General features: G+C 25.0%; 1 protein-coding gene across 2 annotated transcripts in view; it reads right to left on the minus strand.

Moving 5' to 3' along the window:
- Nucleotides 1-22,350, minus strand: part of LOC132922415 (RYamide receptor) — a 94,205-nt gene extending 71,855 nt beyond the window's left edge. For both annotated transcript variants that reach the window (XM_060985923.1, XM_060985922.1), the window contains exon 1: nt 22,150-22,350. In XM_060985923.1, the coding sequence (XP_060841906.1) occupies nt 22,150-22,152 (3 nt within the window). In that variant the 5' untranslated portion in view covers nt 22,153-22,350. The remainder of the gene's footprint in view (nt 1-22,149) is intronic.
- Between the last annotated feature and the right edge of the window lie 220 nt (nt 22,351-22,570).

Here is a 22,570-nt window from a genome sequence, read left to right on the forward strand (position 1 = left end):
AACAAAGAGAAATATTATGTATAATGTAGATGTAAATACTCTCCTATTAGCGACAATCGTTATAGATTTTTATAAGACGTTTTATTTTTGTATTTTATTTAATATTTCAAGTCCAATTGATAATTATTTACGTTTGACATGTAACATGCAGTTATACCTACACAAAATGCGTAGTTTTTATTTATATTTAAAAATTTAAAAATGTACATAGTTTAAATATTGATAATATTATAACGGTGTAGAATTAGATGTAATTAAATAATATAAATCGTCAAGTATACGATTACAGATATTAGCGAACAACAATTTCTTTTAACTTTCAAAAGTATACAAATCGTAATGTTTTTGTAGACAAGTTTTTTTTCTACCTTAGAATTCTGACTATTGTGAAGCCCGTGCAAGCATATATATATATATATATATATATATATGTACAAACGAATAATCTTATGATCACAGTAGAAATAATACGTTATAATATGTCATTAAAAGTATTTTATGGAAACGCCATCTCGTCTATGAAATGTTGATAAAACACGCGCGCGCGACACTTCGCTTGCGTGAATAATAATCTCCGGAGTTCTTCGCAAACACGCATTACGTGGATCCCCGTGAATATGTAGTTGCTGATTATTTCGGCCGTAAACCGCGTACATATTATTATAATATACCCTGAATCTATGCCCCGGAGTTGACAGTGTCGCGATATAAGACAATACATGTTTATTTCTGGATAAAATGAGTGATGGTCCTAACAACGCCATTATAAAGTTATAGTGATGGTGACAGCAGTGACGGTTGTATACAATTTCCAAGAACAGGGGACGAATCGGAATATTCTGCTAGCCCTTCTAATATGGTTAGAATTTCAATATTAACTGCCTCTTAAACAATAGGCACCTATAATAATGTGTCTCCGTATTATTATCATTATATACAATATAAAATGATAACAAAAAAAAAAATAACAAAATTTAAATAATAGAAAACTGCAGACAATTGATAATAATTAATAATATCATCCTCACTATTAATTGAATAAACTGAAAGACGTTTTATAGAAGGTCTTATATATATTATACGATGTATAGGGTAGAATAAAAATATCTACAAAAAAAACTACGTTTTGTATATTTTTTGAAAGTAAAAATATTGTATCATATAACAATGTCACATTCAAATTTACATTTCAATGTGTCAGACCATTGTAATACACCATGCAATATATTAATATGCAAACAAATAGATAAATATTTTATTTTAATTCCCACAGAAACTAGTTTAAAAATATTTTAGGTAAAACTTAGTAGGTAATTACTATTAATTTTTACAATTTTTCTATATTCTCCGAGAATAAAGAGAAATAAAAAAAATGTTTCTCGATGTGCATTCAAGCATTCGCCTGCATTGCAAACCGTTAAATTACATTTTTATGGATTAATTAGTAGTTGTGCTATGAAAGGTGTTAAATTATTTTAATTTCAAATTTTTGTTCTTAAAATTGTCTACGTTTGTTAAAGAAATGTTTGCTTGTTAAATCGGTAACACAAGTATGACATTTAAGAGGGTTACTTATTATACTATCATTAAACCACATGTCAGTCTTGTCTGTTCAATTCCAGATCGTTTATATTTTTTCTTTAGAATATTATCGTTTGTATAAAATAATAATATATAATAAATTATACTGTGTGTATTTATATTTTTATGTATAAAATGAAAAATGTTTAAATTTTGAAATAGCCGCTATTATACTTCAATTATTGATGATTTATTTATATTTTCATAATTGACATTTTACTTAATAACGGTTTCGTATGTATTCTTGTATCCAGTAAATATATAATAAATTATCACGAATGTTGTGAATATTAAACATATTTTTTTTTTACATTTTTTAAATATAACTAAAAACAGTCAATTTGGGAAAATTTACGTTTATAATAAATTAATAAATAACATCATTATTTAACTAGGGACTATAATAATTAGGTATTGAAGTATGTAAATGCAATGTTATTTTAAATAATAGCCACAAAAACATTGCCTAAATTGGGTAAAGTATAGTTAATCGCTCTGCTGTATAGTAGGTGATAAGTGTACCTCATTATTAAAAAGTAACGTATTTGTTAAATTTAAATTTAATTATTATAATTCTGAGCGGAAAAATAACGGTAGGTTGAATTATTGTTTTGGCGAAAACATTGCATTAAAATGTGATTGTGTATAAAAATATAATATACGTAAAAGTTTTAAGTACCAACGAACACTATTTTCAAATTAAAACAAAATAACTAAAATCGTTATTCTTCGTTTATATTTTTAATTTCTTCTAAATTTTAACTCAATATATCTATAAATAAAAACCGTGTTCATATATTTTTTTGGTTACAGTATGAACTAATTATGAGAAATCTTGCATTACATTTTTAAACTTTAGCTATACCTAAACATTAAACATTTTATAGATTTTTAATTACAAAATTATAGCTATAATAAAAATGTCAACATTTTTGATTGATATATATATATTTATATAAATAGGTACTTTACAATAGTTTAATATAAGTCTGTTGAATGTATTAAAGTTTATTTGTATTTTACTACAATTAGAACAGGTTAAGTTTTTATATCTAATAGAACTTAGAATAATAGTTGTTGGTAAAAATTTAAAATTTATCGCATCCGTTTAAACATTAATTGTATGTTAGTTATTATGTATTTAATAAGCTCTACATTTAAGTGATAAAATATGATTGGTATCATAAAATTATTTGTTATTTTCATAGACATAGAAAATAACTTAGTTTGTGAATTTTTAATACATTTTGATATATTTTTCAATTTTTGGAAACTAAAATTAAAAAAAAAAATGGTTATTTTAAAAATTACAAATATTTTTAATATTTAATTTATTTTAGTTTTTAAATATATTTCAATTAAACTAAAATTTTCCTATAGCTTTTTGTTCAAGAAACTTTCATTAAGATTTAGTTATTGATTTTCCACAGTTATACATAAAATGACTCATGGAAAATTTGGGACAATCTGTATATTAATTACTAAATATAATACCAATTAACAAAACACGTTATATATAAATGCTAAATTTGACGTTTAATCGACGACAAGAATGTTATTGATGTGCATATGGTTCTGTGATACTCGGGATTATGTCATGAATAATTCCACTGACCGTGCCAGACATTTATATACAGAATATATATAATACTTGGGTGTCTCAATAATTCCTCGTGTAGCCAGACCGATTTACTTTGGCTATCAATACGGAAAACATAATAATATGTTTGCAAAGCTAATTTCACGTTCATTTGATCGCGATTTTCTCAGATAACCCAAGTTCGTGATAAATATTACCTACTATCAATCGTTATTCTCCGGGTGCCCGTGTAGCACACCCGGGAGTCGAGATTTTTTATCAGAGTCCTTTCCCTATCCTATCACCATTTATCAGTGATAATATAAATCATCATGGGTTTGTTAGATATCTTTACAGGCAGACGTCATGATGGTCTGTTTTAACCAAAACGATTCATCCTATTTCTTTGTGGCTCTAACTCGGGTCGGGTCGATTTCACATTATATTATGTTACGAGTCTTCGTTATCTGTAGAGCTCAAGGAATATTTTATCCAATATACGATTTTCCATATTATTTACAGTATATTTTTGTTATATAATTTAAGGAACATAATTTATTTTCTATTAGCTCTTCCATCTGTAATCGAAAAGACTTATTCAGCTATTGGCTATTCAATGCTTATACCACATCACATCGGATGAACGTAACTACAGTTAATCTAAGTAATTCGCATTCCTCTAATCTTATAAATATAAGAACATACATAGTATACTCGCCTTTCAGTAAGCTAATTCAACTGTAAATTTTATGCTAATGATCATTCAGAATTTGAATGGTACGTTTTGTTCTAAATCTAAAGTAATGTAAATCGTCAAAAATAGTTTAATAAATATTTTTTTACAGCTGTGATTTTAAACACCACACCTACAGCTGTCAGCTATTAATTACAAAATATATATACTTTACTTTATATTATGTTATTAAACGGAATACAAATTATCACTGTTTCATAATAAAATTGCTCCAGGTATTAAATTGTTAAGCCATTTATAGAACTGATGATTTATTAAAATGTTTCTTATTAAAACGATAAATATGTCTTTACCTTTTATATTATCAAACTTCTGTACACACGTTTTAAACAAATAATTTATTTTACACCTTTAGAACAAATTGAACGCACTCATAACCTACTAGTAGCATGTGCTTGCCACTTAGATTTGAATTACTTATTTTACTAGCATCGTTCGATAAATGTTTGCTACTTTCTTAGTTTTTTCGTATACATACCTACACACAATCTGTGCAATAAAATGTAATACATTATAAACTGCGTTAATCCAAAAATGCTATAAAAAAAATCTCAACATTATTCAGTACCTACTGAACAAAACATTTTGTGAAATTTTTATTTAACCAAAAAAAAACAATGTACCCTTTCATAAAATGTGAAAAAAAATTGTTTCTATAACCATGTTCTGCAGTTATGCTACTCCAGAACTATTAATAACCAATAATATTAAATTCTAAATTTAACTAGGCAGTTACTACTTACAATGTTATGTGATTTATTTTATACAATATTATGCAACCAATAAATAAATTCGTATTCCATTACTAACTCGTGAAAATAATTTTACTATTCGCGTTTTTAGTAGCAGACTCGGTCCCTAATCTGGATGGGTAGTTGCTAAAGTATGATCGCAACTCGGACCCCGACCTGAATCTGGTACATTAAACTAAAAACAACATATCAAAATAATAGATTCGTTATTGATCAATATTATTTAAAATAATATACGATATTAGTCTCCCAATATTCAAGCGTATATTAACAAAATAAAATAATGCAAGCGACGACGTTTGTATGTGGTAGTATATTTAGTGCTCATTTGATAACTACGGGACGCATGTGGGCGAGAAAATTTATTAGTGCGATGTGTACGACAAGTTGTTCGTAATTAATAGTAATCTGATGAGTCACAGATGTACACAGAAGAGAAACCACGTGATGTACGTGGCATGCAATTTGTAAATACGAGTTTCACCATCGTAGTTTCACCTACACGTATTACTGGTGGTTGCATACAATATGGACGTAAAGTCATGATACCTGAAGATGAACAAGCTCCGCATCAGAAGCCGATGTTTTGTAAGCTTGTCGAAAAATGTCACGACGTGGTTCGATGTATGATGAAATCTTATATTAGATGCTTATATTACTGTAAACTATATTTGATCGATAACCGGAAGTCTTGCCAGATTAATAATATAAGTTAGTTATAGGAAGTATTTTGCGAAAGAAGTATCGCAAAAGAATTCCCGCGGCGCCAACGGTTTAAAAACGAAAAAAAAGTTATAGGACATATCTTAATCTTACTCACATGTGTATGTGACGGCAAATGATGATATTTTACTATAGGTATGATAAATGTAATAAATAATAAATATAAAACGTTGTTTCGTGTGTTCAATTTTATATTCTGATCCGATAATATTGGCTTTACAACAATGTGTGCTCTTCCTTAACTTTTACCTTTTGGAGCAGTATTCATGCTTCAGTCTTAAAAGTTAGAAGTTGTTTCCAGAACTACATTATATTTTTTTATAACCATGAGGGATGAGTAGTAATGAATACATTAAATTGAATTTCTATGATTATAGTATCAAACACAACAAAATTAATCTTAACGCAGACGATCTATTTTCTTATACTTTTTCTCAGTTTTAAAATATCGAGTTTATTTATCGGTGAATAAATGTATTTAATAGATAAACTTCACATCAAAATAACAATATCTGTCAAGTCAAAATTATTTTCCGAATAACTATTCTCAGATTTATTTAGGTAGTAATAATAATATGTATTAGTAGTTGAGTATTTTAGAACAATTTGTACAGATCAATTTCATTATAATTATTTTAAATTTATGAACAGTGATATCATTAAACCACTCCAAACCGAGATTCTATTACTATTACATATTGTATTTTTTTTATGTTACATTTTAATAGAAATAACTATAGGTAATAATTAGGAAAAAGATTTCAAGCATTTGCATATTTGTCTGGCGCAATTGTAAAAAATACAAGAGTATAACTCAGTTCTATTAACTAGAAAAAAAATGTATTTCATGTTATTGAAAATAAATCCAAATCTGTAATTTTATATTGCATATTATTCATGTTTATTAGATTTTTGAGATATATTATGTAGGTTTTTAAATTATAAAATTAAATTGAATGTATTGTCATTTTATCTTTAAATATTTATAATATTGTAAGATTATAAATAATTAAATACAATTGTTTGAAATTCAATATCTAAATACTGTAAAATGATCTACTTCGGAATAAAAAATAAAAATGAATGTTATTGTTATTCAAAAATAAAAAAACTTGAAAGATCGATAACGGTAAATAATAGTAAAATTAATATAATTTATATTCCATAACTGACACTTTGTAAATATTATATAACATTAAATTAAGAAGAAATAAAATATTTTTAAAAAGCCTAATTTTAATATTCATAATTTTTAAAATAATAGTTTATCTGTCTTACTGGTTGGCTCAGTACAAAAGAAAAATACGCTTGTTGGTATGAACACACTAAAAGTATGGTGTATTAAGGTGACATAAAGTTAGCTTGTATAATGAAATAAAAATACAATATGGCGCTGAGCCGCGTTATATACACCATAATCCGTTCGGATGCGTGTGGCAACAACCTTATGGTATATGTGATCGTCGAACGTTTTTTTTAAGATGGGACGGGAAACGTGACAGCAGATGGAGCGAGTGGGCCGAACGATTGCGCGGTAGAAATGAGACAGTGTGACAGGCCGCTGATAGCCGGTCGTCTCATACAACATCGCCCCACGCCTATTCGATCGCAGCATGTTGGTTGGAGGTATACATTGTCGTCGGCGTAATGCGCGCGCAATGACAAGAAAACGGTCGTGGTAGTGACCGCGTAAGAGTGCAGTGCACCATGTTAAGATTTACTAGTTTTTTTTTATTTTTAAGTGTACCTGACAGAGTCATCATCTTATTGGTAATATTATTTTACATTTTAGCAGTTTAACAATTGATAATGCATAATTATACAAATTATTTATAACATATGACTATATAAGTGCCTATATTATAATATGATATATAAAAAAATTGTATAGAAACATAAAAATAAAAATAAATTATATAGGAGGTGTATTACTGGTGTTGGGACAGGACATCGTGAGAACGTCTATGCTTGAGTCGTCGGAGGGTAGGCTTATCACCGAGTTTAAAATATTTCGCGCTTTTTGCATTTTTAAGTTGGCTAAAGAAATTAACCTTGAGATTTTATATGTAGTCTTTAATTGTTGCGGAATATTTACTAGTAATGCAGACGTGTACTTAATATTATTAAAGACGGATTTTTAAAAATGTTTATATTATTTATTTTATTGTTATATTATATTAACTTATTTAGTATTTTTAGTTGTTTTAAAAAATAGATCAAAGATAACGTACCTACAAAATAAAAATAAATATCTTGCGGTATTAATGTGTCAAAAAAATGTCTTACATGCAGTTACGGTGCTATTTTTTAAAATAACGGCGATTGGTGCGTCACAGTTATGGTTTTTTCATTATAATATATTCTAAACGACTGAAGTTCGAAACGATTATATTTTATTTTCGTAAAAGACAAAACTGCCAAAAATAAAATCAGCCATTCAGATTAATAACAATACAAAAAACTTTCAGTTGTCAATATTCATGACACCATACTGAAAGTTTTTGGACAGATGTCGTTACAACAATTTAAATAGTGCTCATTTTCTCATGATTTACATTTAATAAGTTTATCTTCCTTAAAAAAGAAAAAAAAACAATCTAGAAGAAATATTGCAAATCCTATGATTTTTTTTATTTTAATTTCTAACCATCATAGAATCACAAACTTCTGAAAAACCAAAAAAACCCATTTTTACCTATTCTGTCATTATTATTATATATTTGTTTTAAAACAAATAAGTGGAGTCGTAAAGTATCTTAAAGACAAGTTCCCTGCATTTGACCAGGATTCAATTTTAAGGTAAAACAAACTATTAATACAAAATAAACACAAAAATTCATACAGAACATTCATTGAAGATTGAATATACTATATTATTTAGGCATGCGCCATGGATAATGCAGTAACTCAATGTATACATATTTCCAATAAAATCGAATTAAGTTTAAACTATAATTATTTTTTCTTAAATTTTTGATTTTATTGAAACTTAGACAATTTTTTATTTGTTTGGTAATAAAATATGCATTTAAGTACATTTTTGACATTTTCAGTTATATGAAAAATCAAGATATTCTTTTATATTTTTTTCATTATAACTTCGTTTTAAATCAGAGAAACTAATTTCGTAAATTAGTATTTTGTGTATTATTTAAAATTAAGTCTATGTAACATCTTTAGTATAATTTTATATAATATATTATAATTTACGTTTTAAAATAATTATATGGTCGATTCATAATTTACATATTTGTTGTTTTATTCATAGCTCATGTTAATAATATTCTTGTTAATATTATGAAAGTTTGATAATAATTATATAGTGCCCTAAAGACTTATTTTGTCAACAAATGAAATTCACTGTTATAATTTAAACAGTAATTAAATCAACATTAAATAATTAGTTTTGTTAATAACCATTGAATGAATACAAATACGATTAATATATTATATTATTGTATGTAAAAGAATAAAAAGTTCATTAAATATTATACATTCAGAAATCAAATGGATTTATTGTTTACCATTTATATCATCAACATAATATACTAATAAGTGATACGTATTTAATGATTTTAATCGAACATAATAATTATCATACTATAAGTGGAGCTTTTATTTCTATAAACAATGTTATTGGTAAATTTCTGGCGTTTGTAATTAAAATGTACATTTAAAAAAAACATATTATATATTTTTTTTATAATATATTAAGGTATATAACTAATTAATATTATATTATATTGCTAAATCTGAATGAGCTGAGTGAATAATAAGAATATTTCTCGTCTAATTTATCATTTTAATTTATTTTTGTATAAAGTTTTATTATAACATTTTTTTATAAATTATTTTCATTATAATTATTGCTTTTTTTATTTTTATTCCTAAAACTTGGTTTGTTTCATAATATAAAAAATATTTTTTATAGTACACAGTTTTATATAATTTGATGTATTTAGTATTGCCACACAAAATATGAGTGTAGGTATATGTGTGGTGTGTAAAAGTGTCTCTTAATTATATTAGAGCGATAGTTAAAAATATTTATTTATTTATATAAGTAAATAAATAATTAATCTATAAAAATAATGTAATCTATTTCATTTAGGCAAAGGCAATCTAATGGTTTCTAAACTTAAGTCAAAAAATAATTAATAAATGATTTATTAAGAATTGGTGGCTTGGTACAGCGTGACTGTGAAGTCAAACAGTTATTTCGATGATTTTTAACTTCACTAGTTTAGCTATAAAACTTGCAATGGTTTTATGATGTTATAAGATATAATATGTACAAACCAAAATACAATGCTTATCAACTAATACACGTTTAGTTTACAATAAAGAAAATTAAAGGTTGCTTCTTAAATAAAAATACAATTTATTAGTACTTAAATATTTATTGAATTATGATAAACGTAGGTATTTTAGCTATAATTTCCAAAACATTTTATGCAGATTATTTTTTGTACCCAATTATTATTTTACCTATTTATAATTCGAATATTGTTCATACTTTTTATCAAATCAAAAATAACGTTTTCCCATAGGACCATAGCATAAATATAGTTATTATTCTTTTTTTTTTGTTTGGTTTACCGAACAGATTTAATTTTTAATAAAAATGTGACATTTAGGCATGCAATAAATTTAAAAAAAAGCAGATTAAAAAAGTTTCATCATCACCAATAACTTATTGGTATTAGCTTTGGTTTTGGAACACCTGGTATAAATTATAATTTTGGTTGAATGAATTTATTATTTTGGATTTTGGTTTTTAGAACGATATAATGAAATAAAAACTGATTAGCTTTGACTTATGACAAATAATATGGTTGTTTTTAAAATTATTGTTTTATAGTTCTATATTTTGCTTATGTATATTGTGTAATATAATAATATAATTACCTACGTATTTAATTATTCATAAAATGAACTGTATGTATACAGTCATTGAAATAAATAGGAAGGGTGCTTAGTCCCTAACCTAAAATAATGTCCTTACCAAGAAAATAACATTTTTTTTTTGTTCGATTTTTATTTTAAACCTAATTATATTTATAATTGAAAAAAGCAATTATTTATAATTTTGTTTTCGTGGTACAATATTTATGCTAGGTATAGACATAAGAAATTGTAATTTCCATAGAAAATATGGTAGGAGAATAATGTGACTAGAAGGCCGTGTAATATTTTATTTGATATATATTATGTGTATTTGTCAGCTGTGAATTTTACTCAGTTTCTTAATATGTACTATGTATAGTAACAAAATAGAGATTGAATGTAAATATTATGTAAATAATATTTTGTATCTGTATTCCTCTTGCTCAACACCTAAAAAAAAAAAAAAAAATTGGCCTTTTTGTGTCTGAATGTAGTTGACATTTAAATAAACACGAAGTATATTTTTCCTATTATACCTATATATAGGCACATACCTCAATATAGTACTGTGAATATCAACTATATGCGATAATCGAAAAGACGCCTAATGGTTATCGAACATGAAACTAATGGTTGTCAGATTCTACTCAAACTTGACTAAGTTGCATTACGTACGCGTATTATTTTCTACTGTTATTGGTGTTTGATAAAAATATAAATGGAATTGTATGATATATCCGTATAATGTATAGATATTATATATTGTCACTTAACAACCGTTCTTGGCCAATTTTAGTTTTCCAAACTTTTCAGGAAGAACAAAAAAGTGTTTCGTCGCTACGGATTTTGAAAGTTAGTAACCCTCTGTACAACAAACAATTATTAACTCTGTGTAATTCGTCTTACTGAAAAGTTTTTTATTTTTATCAAAGATGAATTTTAACTAAAAACACACAATAATAGCCTTGATAAAGTAATATTTTTTGAATTTTGGATACTCTATGATATCTGAGATTATCCAAAATGCTAATTTTAAGTTTTAATTTTTCACAGTAAACAACGTCGTTCTAATTTCAAATTATAAACACGGTCTTAAATGTCTTGTAAATACGAATTTATTAGTTCCTGTATTTATATATATATATATACAAAATAAATTTAGGTATACGCAAAATTTTGTGGCATATCAAAATATTTTACTATTAAAATATTTTGATCTAATAATGACAAAAACGTTTGAAAATTTACGTTTATCTTAGGTTCTAAATACATTTTCATAGTTAGTAAATATTTATTTAATTCATTTTAATACAATATTTTGATAAACACGAAAGTCACAGTTTAAAAATAAAATATTTGAATAAAAAATGTACGAGTAAGTACACTAAACAAGATATATATTTGACATATTATATCCACTTTTTTATGTAATTTACTACTGAAATTATTTTCTATATGGTTTTCAAACCACATTTAGATATTAGTTTATACTATGTGAATATCCAATATCAAACATATTTTATACGTTTGTAGTTCAGGCTTTATACTCATTAAAAGTTTATACTATATATTGGTATTGTGATACATATATAGAAAATGGAAATAAATATTTTATTTTCTTTTGAAATATACTCGTTTATATAACTTCTATATGTCTCACTTTAAAAAAAACTTTGTACGTTTATAAATAAATAAATGTTCAATATTTTTAAAATACACATAAATATTAAAAATAAAAATATTTTTTGGACTTCAAATACAGTATTTTATGTGGTGGACTCAGTAGTTTTCGATTAAGCATATAGGTGATAAGTGAACAAATCTCGGTTTGATGAAAAAAAATTAGAATTAATATTAACATTTCAATATACTATTTATTAAGTCAATAAACATGCGTATGATGATCAGTTAGATGATTTGAAATTGAATTTATCAATAATATGATGTCAAATATTGACGTCTCTAAACTTTCTATTGTTAATTTATAACAATAAAAACATTCTCAATTAAGTATTTAAACCGTATCATTATAATAATAATTAAAACGACAATTCCACATTAAAAAAATATAAATATATATTAATAAATATTCAATTTTAATTTTTGCACAATAAATGCTTAATATATTTTCACATTTTTTGTTGTTCCCAATTAAAGCTTCCAAACTAAAAATAGTAAATACCCATAAGCATGCGCGCAGGACGCGCAGGGTGTGCCCAGGCACGCCCTGTGATATTTCATGGGCCAAAGTGCCCAATGTCTCAATCAAATTGCCCATATATTGATTGCAATAAATATACCTTAATTACCAAAATCAATTTTTGATTGTATTTTTAAAGCGAATTTGAAAAATTGGGATAATTCACTGTGTACACTCTGTTGTTGAAAGTTTGTATATGGTTTAACGTACAGACAGATGTGCAGTGACTATTATTATATATTATATTAAACATTGTTATAAGTTAATTGTAATTGTTTACTGAGAAATCAATTAATATGTTGATTTAAAAAAAATGAATGTTAACTCAATGTTTTATTTGTAATTGTTTTTAAATAATTTTACCATTATAAACATCATTAGCATAGAAAACATTTAGTAAGGAAAATTTTTAAATACACATTTCTTTCATGTTTAAAAAATTAGCTATATATTTACTATGGGAATTTATTATTATTTAAGTGATGTGTAATTTATGTAGATATAGCACATAGCTGCACACTGGTCACCCGTAACACTTCTATTACTAGTTTAAATTTGATTTACAACAGCTGTATTTACTAACCAATTATATTTACACATCAAAATTCAAATCTAATTTTGTTTTCTAGTCGTTGTCGTTGGTAAATTTAATTATACACATTTCAAATTTTAGAAATCAACTTAAACTATTAATTGTTTCTTTTTTTTTAAACTAAAATAAAAAACATTTTACCAACAATTATAATTTATACTACCTATGTGTTTTTAAATTAAAAAATATTTTTTTTTTCATGAGATATTATATTTTAATTTAGTCAAATTAAATGAAAATCTGTTTTTAATGGAAATTCTCTACGGTTTGATGATTTAATTTTATATAATATTTTAATGTATAAAATAATTTTTTTTCACTAATTAAATTTTTTATTCTACTCTCTAGTAATTAGAAGATGGCTAAACAATTTTATAGTATAAAAACTTTAGTCTAGAAATAAATTAATAATTTGATTAGTTAACCAAAAGTCATATCAATAATAAAAAAATATGGAACAAAAAAAAAATGTTTTAAAGTTTTGCTTTTTTAATTGCTTTATAAAAATTATATTGCTGTTTACTTTTTACTTTTTAACTTATTTGTTGTATTTTATTATAATAATAACTACAATATAGTACCTACAGTAGTAGTATTTAAAATTACCTATAATTATTTAACATCAGACGCAGTTAATTAAATAAATTAAAATGTATATAATTAGACTAATTTTTAAACAACAATGTAATTTTAAAATTTATAGTAGGTGAGTACAGGATTCTAAATTTAAAATTATCTCGAAGCCACAATAATTATAATTTATTATATTATAACAAATTTTTAAAATTGTGACAATTTTTTTTTCATACATGGTTTTTATTAGATATATTTTTTTGTATTTTAGTATATATATATATCAATAAATGATTTTCAGATAAAAACATTTTTTAATGTGATGATTCACTATTCTTAGCTGTAAAAAGGCAACACTATTCTGACCTAAATAAATAAATAAATAAATATAAGACGCATATTGTTGTAACACCAATGGGTTCCTCATTTCGCTCAGAATCTCAAAGCGAGTAAACATTTGGTAATGTGAAAAATTATAGAATATTAAAGTAGAATGTTTTTCCAATTTTTTTTTCGTATTAAGTATTGTATTTTTACAATATTTTAAGATTAATGAAATATTTATACCAGTCGTCTATTAATATATAATATTATAAATGTAAAATATAATAACACTTGACCCGTATATATTAAAATATATTCACTATAATAATACTCTGGCCAGGGATTATTTGATCGTTATTAATTATTATATTACCTATTTACATTTGTGTAATATTTAAGTAAAACAAATTATCATTATTTCACTAGCTATATTCAAATAGCATAACATAGTTTACTGTATTATCTTATTTTAGTTCTATTTAACATTAACATTTTCACTAATCGTGTTTCATGATCCAATATTATTAAGTCAATAGAAACAGTCAGTTCAACTTCTGTTGCATAATTAAAGTCACTATGCCAAATCTGTCACGTTCATAAACAATATCAGACGCCTTCTTGGTTGTCAGTTGCAAATGTTGAGTAGGTAATAGGTATATTAGAGTTAATTTATATTGGTAAAATATAATTTCACTAGTATTTAAATACTTAATAATATTAGTAATATTCTATTAAATATTTAAGTAAATATTTTTTTCAAACCATTTTTCCTGGAAAGCACAAAAGTAAATTCAAATTTTAAATAAATAAACAAAAGCCACGGCAAATTTAAAAAAAATTATGGTAGGTATAATAAAACAGATCGTTTATCATAATTTAAAATTCTAAAAAAATAACAAATTGAATATGACACATATAATAATATTATATTAAAAAATAGAAACAATAATAATCAATTATATCGTCGTGATTCGTAAATTTAATAAAATTTACAGGATTTAAATATATAAATAAATAATAATAAATAAAAAATTATACAATTGTAAACTATTTCTTATTTATGTTTACCTTTTGTCCATTAGAATTAAACGAAAATTGAATACAAGTGGTAAGTACTAACATTAAATTATAATTATAAATTATTATGGATATTAAAAATCATTATTCATTTGAAAAATAACAACTATACATAAAGTACTTATTTTCTTATTAACCTATAACCTTATGTTCATACAAAACGACTGGTAGATATGACTATTAAATAAATCTGAATAGCAGATGGGCTATTTTATGGCGATGATGAAGTTTATGCGTCCCGGTCAACTATTATCACGAGCATTTCAATCACAATATAATATTATTCTTATTATATATTTGAATATTTCTTCAGTAGGACGATAGGTGACAAAATTGACAAAACCCTACAAAATTCTCTCCTGAAAGGCACTAAGCTAAGTCTCTCATCTGTAATTTCCCATTTGGTGAATCTCTGGGTTACGATCTATAATTACCGCTTAAGTAACTTACAAACTTCCTCATCCAAATACAATTACCATCCATATCTCACACATATTTTACGAAAAGTTCAGATTAATACAATAGAAATTATCTATAACATCTAGATATATATTTCTTAACCCAAATAAGTCTTATGACAATCCTTGAATCTTGAATCGTATACATGAATAAACCGTTTTCAATTCTATCAAAATATATGTTTTGAAACTAATAATCTAAAACGCGTACTTATTGATCCATTTATTAATAAGACAGTATCCTTCAAGTCTTAATCATTTGATTATTTTATTTTTTGGCATGTCACATACAATATAGCAGAATATTGCACAATAGAAATTAATATGTTATTTTTTATTATGTTACTCAAATTATATGAAATTTGAAAGACCGTATAACAAATTACTTATATAAGTGATTTTTTTTTTTAAAATTATTGTATTTTTTTTATTCGTATTGTTTATTATTTATTGCTTTAATACGACAGGTGGTGGCCACCAATAAACACTAAATGGTTTTTGTAGTCTTATAAAAATATACTAAGCAGAGATTTCTATTTATTTTGGAGTTTAAATGAAGCTACCATTTTTGAGATTGCTTTTTTTTGTTTACAAATGTTTGATCCATTTGATGCCCCTGATCTATATTATATCTACGCTGTGTGTGTACAACATGCATATGAGTTTACAATTTATTTTATTAGTTAAACTATCATACATTTGTCATATTCTAACCATTAACTAATAACCTGTCAAACTTAGTTATACGGGTGACAGGTCTCTGTAGTTGTAATAATTTAAGTAGTCTTGGATCCAATTTTAAGTTCTTCTATAATTTATGCACTCTTTAATCAAATTGAACAACGATTTTTTTTAATTTGTTAAAAACGTCAGCTATAATATACATTAAAAAAAAAAAAAATAAATAAATTTAATTTAACATACCAAAATTCCATTTATCTCAAATTCTCTATACCTGACAAGTATTTTTCATTTAGTTCCAGTCGACGATAAATAATTTTAACAGACTATATTATGTAAATTATTTACAAATAATTAGTTTAAAATCAAACTTCTAGTGTTTTTCAGACGATCATTTTAAATGTATATTCTTCGGAGGTATTAAAAAAAATATATTCATCAATGGAAAGTAATTATATACGCAAAACATTATTCACTTAAAATAATACGCTGTACAAAATACAAGTGTACAACTACTATAGATAACTACATTGTTTTTAAATATAATAATATTATTTATGATTCAGAAGAGTTATCCTTATTGGTACACCGACGACGATTTGCCGATTATCAACGATGAAGAAAACTATGTATTGTACTTATTAGATAATTAATTATAATTAGTTCTAGTCTAAATGTCTAAATAGAGACGTTTCAAGTTTCTTTATAAACAGCTTTATTTTAACAAAGACTTGTTCTTCAAGTTATATATTTAAAAATACCCTTATTAACTATTTGCAATAAATTAATGCTGTAATAAATATAAATTAAAAAAAAATACGCAACGCCATAAGGGCCCTTCATACATAAGGCATAATTCATATTCTGTTGTTTAATTCTACCTCTAAACTTACATTTTTCGGTTGGGTGCCTATTGAATGTTGGACAGTGACCAAAGGTTTTAGCCAACTGCACAATAATGAAGGTCCACTTAATTTAAACGAAGAGCAATAAAATATGTGTATTTCGTATGACATATTTTTTTCATTATATGATTAGCGGAAACTAAATATTATTAACTATTTTCAAAATTTTAACTTTGGAAAATTTAGGACACATCGCCTTATTATGCAGTGTTAGCATAATTATTTTAATTTAATTAATTCCTTGAAATAATAAATTTATGCAAATGATATTTAATGAATAAATGTTTTTGTAAGTCTACATCTTATATTATTATAGTTGTTAGTTTATAACATTGAAGTATAAAATACGTCTAAATATATTTTTTATAAATAAAATAATTAATATTATGTAAGTATTAATATTAATTATTGTATTTCGACGACATGCATTAGTTATAATGAATATAGTAGTATTGATATGTATAATGTGCATACATCTGTTGTTCATGAACGGCTGTTTATATTATAAAGAAAATATAATTTATTGTGTACCAATTTACACTTCATATTATATTTGAACAGTGAATACCTTCATATTGATTATTTTTTTTTTCAAACATTTATTTAAAAATGATAAAGTATTGACAAATACATTACCGGATAAAAATAAAATTAACATATTTATGAAACCAAAAAAAAAAACAAAACACAACATGAAATAGTTCTAAACATTAAAAATAAATGTACGTACCATAGGGTACATAGGGTGGGTACATAAGGTAGTTGACATTTTTTTTTACAAATATTTTTTAACGATAAAGGATACTTTATTATATGATGTTTATAAAATATGCATAATATTGTTTTAGAATTAAGTAGTCCATAAAATGAAAACCCTTGTGTAAAATAATAAATGACGTAGCAGTGTGTTGTAAATGAATGGTCACAAAAGTTTAAAATATAACGTATTTTTTTTATTATAATAAATTATGAATATTAATTATAACTAAGGTTTTATCATTTTAAAACAATTAAAAAATACAAACCATGTGTTAATACATTTTTATAATCCCATATTATGCTTACTAAAAATATTATCTATTGTTCGATAAATAATAAAAGAATACATTATATACACTATTGATATTTATTATTATTATCATATGTTTTATTATTTCAACTAGTGAACTTATAGCCCATTGTTAAAATATTAAAAAATATACATAGATTTATATTTTAATCGTGGTCAATGTATTATTTGTGTAACTTTATTTTAGACCTTTATAGCTTTATAATATAATATGCAGGTTAGGTACTTTATCAGATATTGCTAAAAGTTACTATCCCTACAATTGTCATGAACCTGCAATTCAATAATAAATTATGTGTAACAGTTCTACCCGTATGGTTATTTTCTGAATTAAAAAAAAATAATTGTTTAAATTTGATTTCACGCCATATAAACTGTATAGTGATAATAGGTGAATAAAATACATGGAACAATCTCTCCGCCTTAAAATATAATTAAAAAAATTATAAGACAAAAAACCATCCTTCACTTATAGAATCGAACAGCGATCAGTTATGTTATTTATTACAATTTTAAACGATTAATAAATAATAATATAATAATACCAAAAAACGTATACATTTCATATTGATTAATTTATAGTTTCCATTCTACTCAAATATTTCATTAGTTTCTCATACCTACTTAGTGATGTTTAAAATTTTGAACAACAATTCAGATTGCGCAGTCATTAATTATTTCTGTATAATATACTTAATTTGATTTTTATAAGTTGAATGGATAAATACTTTATACATTCAAAAATCCACATTTGGCTCTCCTTTTATCATTACTTATTCTGACTCTGATAGCCTGAAGACGTCAACATCCGAATATTCAATGTATGGAATAAATATAATTTACCAACCAAATAATTCAAACCATTTAAAAATTGTAGGTAAAATGTCACTAAATGATACCGTGAAGTAAGAAAATTGTTTTATCTCCGTGCATGTTAATAGTTTTCTGAATTTTACAATCGCTGTGTCCAGTAAAAATTTATTGAATATTGCTATTAGTAGTAATAAGCGTAGTAACGGTATTTTGGAGGGTTCATAAACATTAAACACTAATCGTTCTAGTAATATTTATTTATAATTATATTGTCAACTATGTAATAGAACCATAATAACCATATTTGTATAGATATTCAAAACATAATATGTTAACATGGCCATTTTTGGCCTACCGGGAAATTTTAAAAAGGGGCCCCCACATGAAAAAAAAAGTCTAAAAAGGGCCCCATTACCGTAATACGAAGGGGGGGCCGGGAAATGCCCGGTTTCCCGGTAGGCCTATCCATGTATGTTAATATTAAATATATATTTTGCATACAAATTGCTAATTGGAAAAACAGTGTTATGATACTGGACTATTACTATAATCTAAACTACTTACTTACATACTCGGATTTATAAAAAAGTGGCTTTTGTTATAATGTCAAGTCAATTAGAAGTTACGCACAACAACTTTAATGTCTAACAGACTAGTAATTGATTCAAACGTCATTAAATCAAAATCGTAGAATTGTTGAAAAAAATAAAAATACTGTAATAACCTAAATTCAACAATAATACGGGACAATCATTAAATTATTATTATTATTGTAGAAGTTAACCTCGGAAACATGTCCATTATGTAACATATTTTATTTAAATTAAATTATTACTATTATTATATTATGATTATTATTATTACCTATGTATTTTACAATTTTGAAATACATTAATTACAATTGTTTAAATGCATTGCTATTTAACAATGTATCGTGATTTTAATTTCTGACTGCCAATTGTTGTCGAAACACATTTAATGAAAACATTTTTAAGTAGGTACATATTTTAAAATAAAAACTTAGAAATCTGGTTGAATATAAATTATTATAAATATGTCTCGTTATAAATACAAAAATTATAATAGTTATTATTATTTATTATTCATATACAATCTGATATACATTAAAAATTAAAAATTAAATATCATCTATTTTCAAAACTTAATTATTTGTGACTTAAAGTTTAGTCTTATAACTAAGTATTCTCTTACAAAAGACTCTGCAAAGACTTTGGTATGAACTTCTCGTTAAAAAACATCATTTTTGTGTGACCACTTAGTTTGAATCTCTTGTATTCATCATGTAAGAAAAGCAAGCGACAAAGGAAGACAGTCAAGTTTTAACTCAGTTAAAATGAATTATATTTTAAAATATGAATTTGTGTTTATTTTCTTCTTTTGTTAAAAATAATAATTATCTATCTGGAAAGAAGAATATCATCGCGTACATCGCGTAAAGAACAATTTAAAGATATGGTATTTTTGTAAAAAACAACTATTTAGAAATTGCTAACGTTAAGATTATCATAATTATACATTTTATTTATGTACATACATATATTTTAGACAAATTAATTGATTTGTTTACATTAAGTACATTAAAGCTTAGAAACTTTCAACGTTAATATGTTAAACAGCCCTTTAACGGCGTATAATAAAAACAAGAACAAAATATTACTTATTTAAATACGCAGGTAGTTGCGCATTATAAGTATTAATAACGAAGTATTGTTGTTGAGACTAGTATTGTTTAAAATTAAAAAACAATTTGAAAATGGGATTTCAGTCGTGAACTCAATATCGTGTAATTATTGAGATTTGAAATGATATGACGATTGAAAAGGAAAGTTGAGTCCTAACAAAATAATTATGGCATAAGTAAGCGGGATTAAAATACATTATTCTATTTTTGATATATCGATAAAAAAGGTTTTCGTTTAGTTATGTTTCTGTGAATATATTTATATTTATTTTCATCTTACCAAAATAGAATTAATAAATATTAAAAATTAAAATAAATTATACATTTATACCTATATGTATATTATAATTAATAATTATGCAACATTTTTTCTCTTAAAAACATTAACAAAACTTTCAGTACACAATGGTAAGTCTTTAATTAAAAGCTATATTTGTATTCACATATTTTTTTCATGCGACTTTTAAAACTAGGTACGTATTAAAAAAACAAAAATTACATTTTTCTGTTTATATGCTAAAATTAATTTTAGAATTGTTAACATTTCATTTAGTGTTGTATATTATAATATGATTATGTGAAACGTATATAATGGATTTTTATTTTGTACCTAAAAATAATTGTTCTATATAATATCTACTTAAATACGAATATTTTTTTTTTTTTTAACTACGTTCGTTCAAAATAACAACTCAGTTCATAGTATACCTATATCAATAAAAAAAACCCTGCATTTTAATTTATATTTTAATAAATTTGTATTCAAAGTGTATTATAATAATATAATGTATGTAATTTGTATTTATTTATCTAAAGAAAAATGTGTATTTTATTCAAGCACAATTGATAAAATATTGTTTTTATGTTGTATAAAAAAAGTAAATAATCCGATTGAATCCTACTAAAAATATTTGCGTTTAAATTGACGTAATATTTTAATGATGACTAATAAAACAGTTGTTTCGACATATTTGATCAATTATCACCGGCGCTTCCGATAAAAAGGCATTACATAATCAAAACACGAACCGTATTTGAGATCGTAAAAATATCGTTCAGAATTTGACAGCCGTCCATGGTTTTATTTTTTCTTTAAATTATATAGTACCGCATACAATTGAACTCCAAGTATATTGTTTTAAGTACAAAATATTTTTCAGTCCATGTTCGCGAATAGTAAGAATATTAATAATAATAGTTTATTCAGTTTAATAAGACGAGTAGAAGTCGAAAAGCATATAAGTAGATAAGATACTAATAAATTAAAACAATATTTGGAAATAAAAAAGAAAAAATTCACATTTGCAAAATGTTCATGGCTTTCCCGAAGTTTTTCAATTAATTTGTGTCGCTTATTAGTACGAAAACGATTATAATTGGTATAATATGAAAGGAGGAGGGGGGAATACTTTCAGTCCTGTCTTACGGATCCGTTATCGGAATAATAATATAATATCGTAACATATCGTGGTAACTCACCATTATAGAAATCCTCGAAGAAAATGTACAATATCGCCACACACGATCGCTGCGGACACCGACCAGGGTTACGTTATAATATTATTATAAAGATATTATTCACGTGGACCTATCTAGCCAAACGGACCGGCAAAAGTTGCGATATTATGTTCGACGACTGACGACTGACGCCTAAGAGGGCCGACCGACATTTAAACGGTTTTCGTCTCTCTCCACGCTCGTGTTAGTATTACCCGCCGCGCCGCCGTTATGCACTAGAATTCGAATACTTGCGCAAAAAACGCCGCCGCCACCGTCAACGCAACTTGTGCAAAGGTCCGCTGCCCGAGCGTTGTAGCGCACACCGATTACAGACCCAAACGATAAATTTTTCTCGTGATGCCGGTAACTTACATAATATTTTGTTTCAATTTTATTCTAT

Source organism: Rhopalosiphum padi, chromosome 2 (genome assembly GCF_020882245.1).
Source record: "Rhopalosiphum padi isolate XX-2018 chromosome 2, ASM2088224v1, whole genome shotgun sequence".
Taxonomy (NCBI): domain Eukaryota; kingdom Metazoa; phylum Arthropoda; class Insecta; order Hemiptera; family Aphididae; genus Rhopalosiphum; species Rhopalosiphum padi.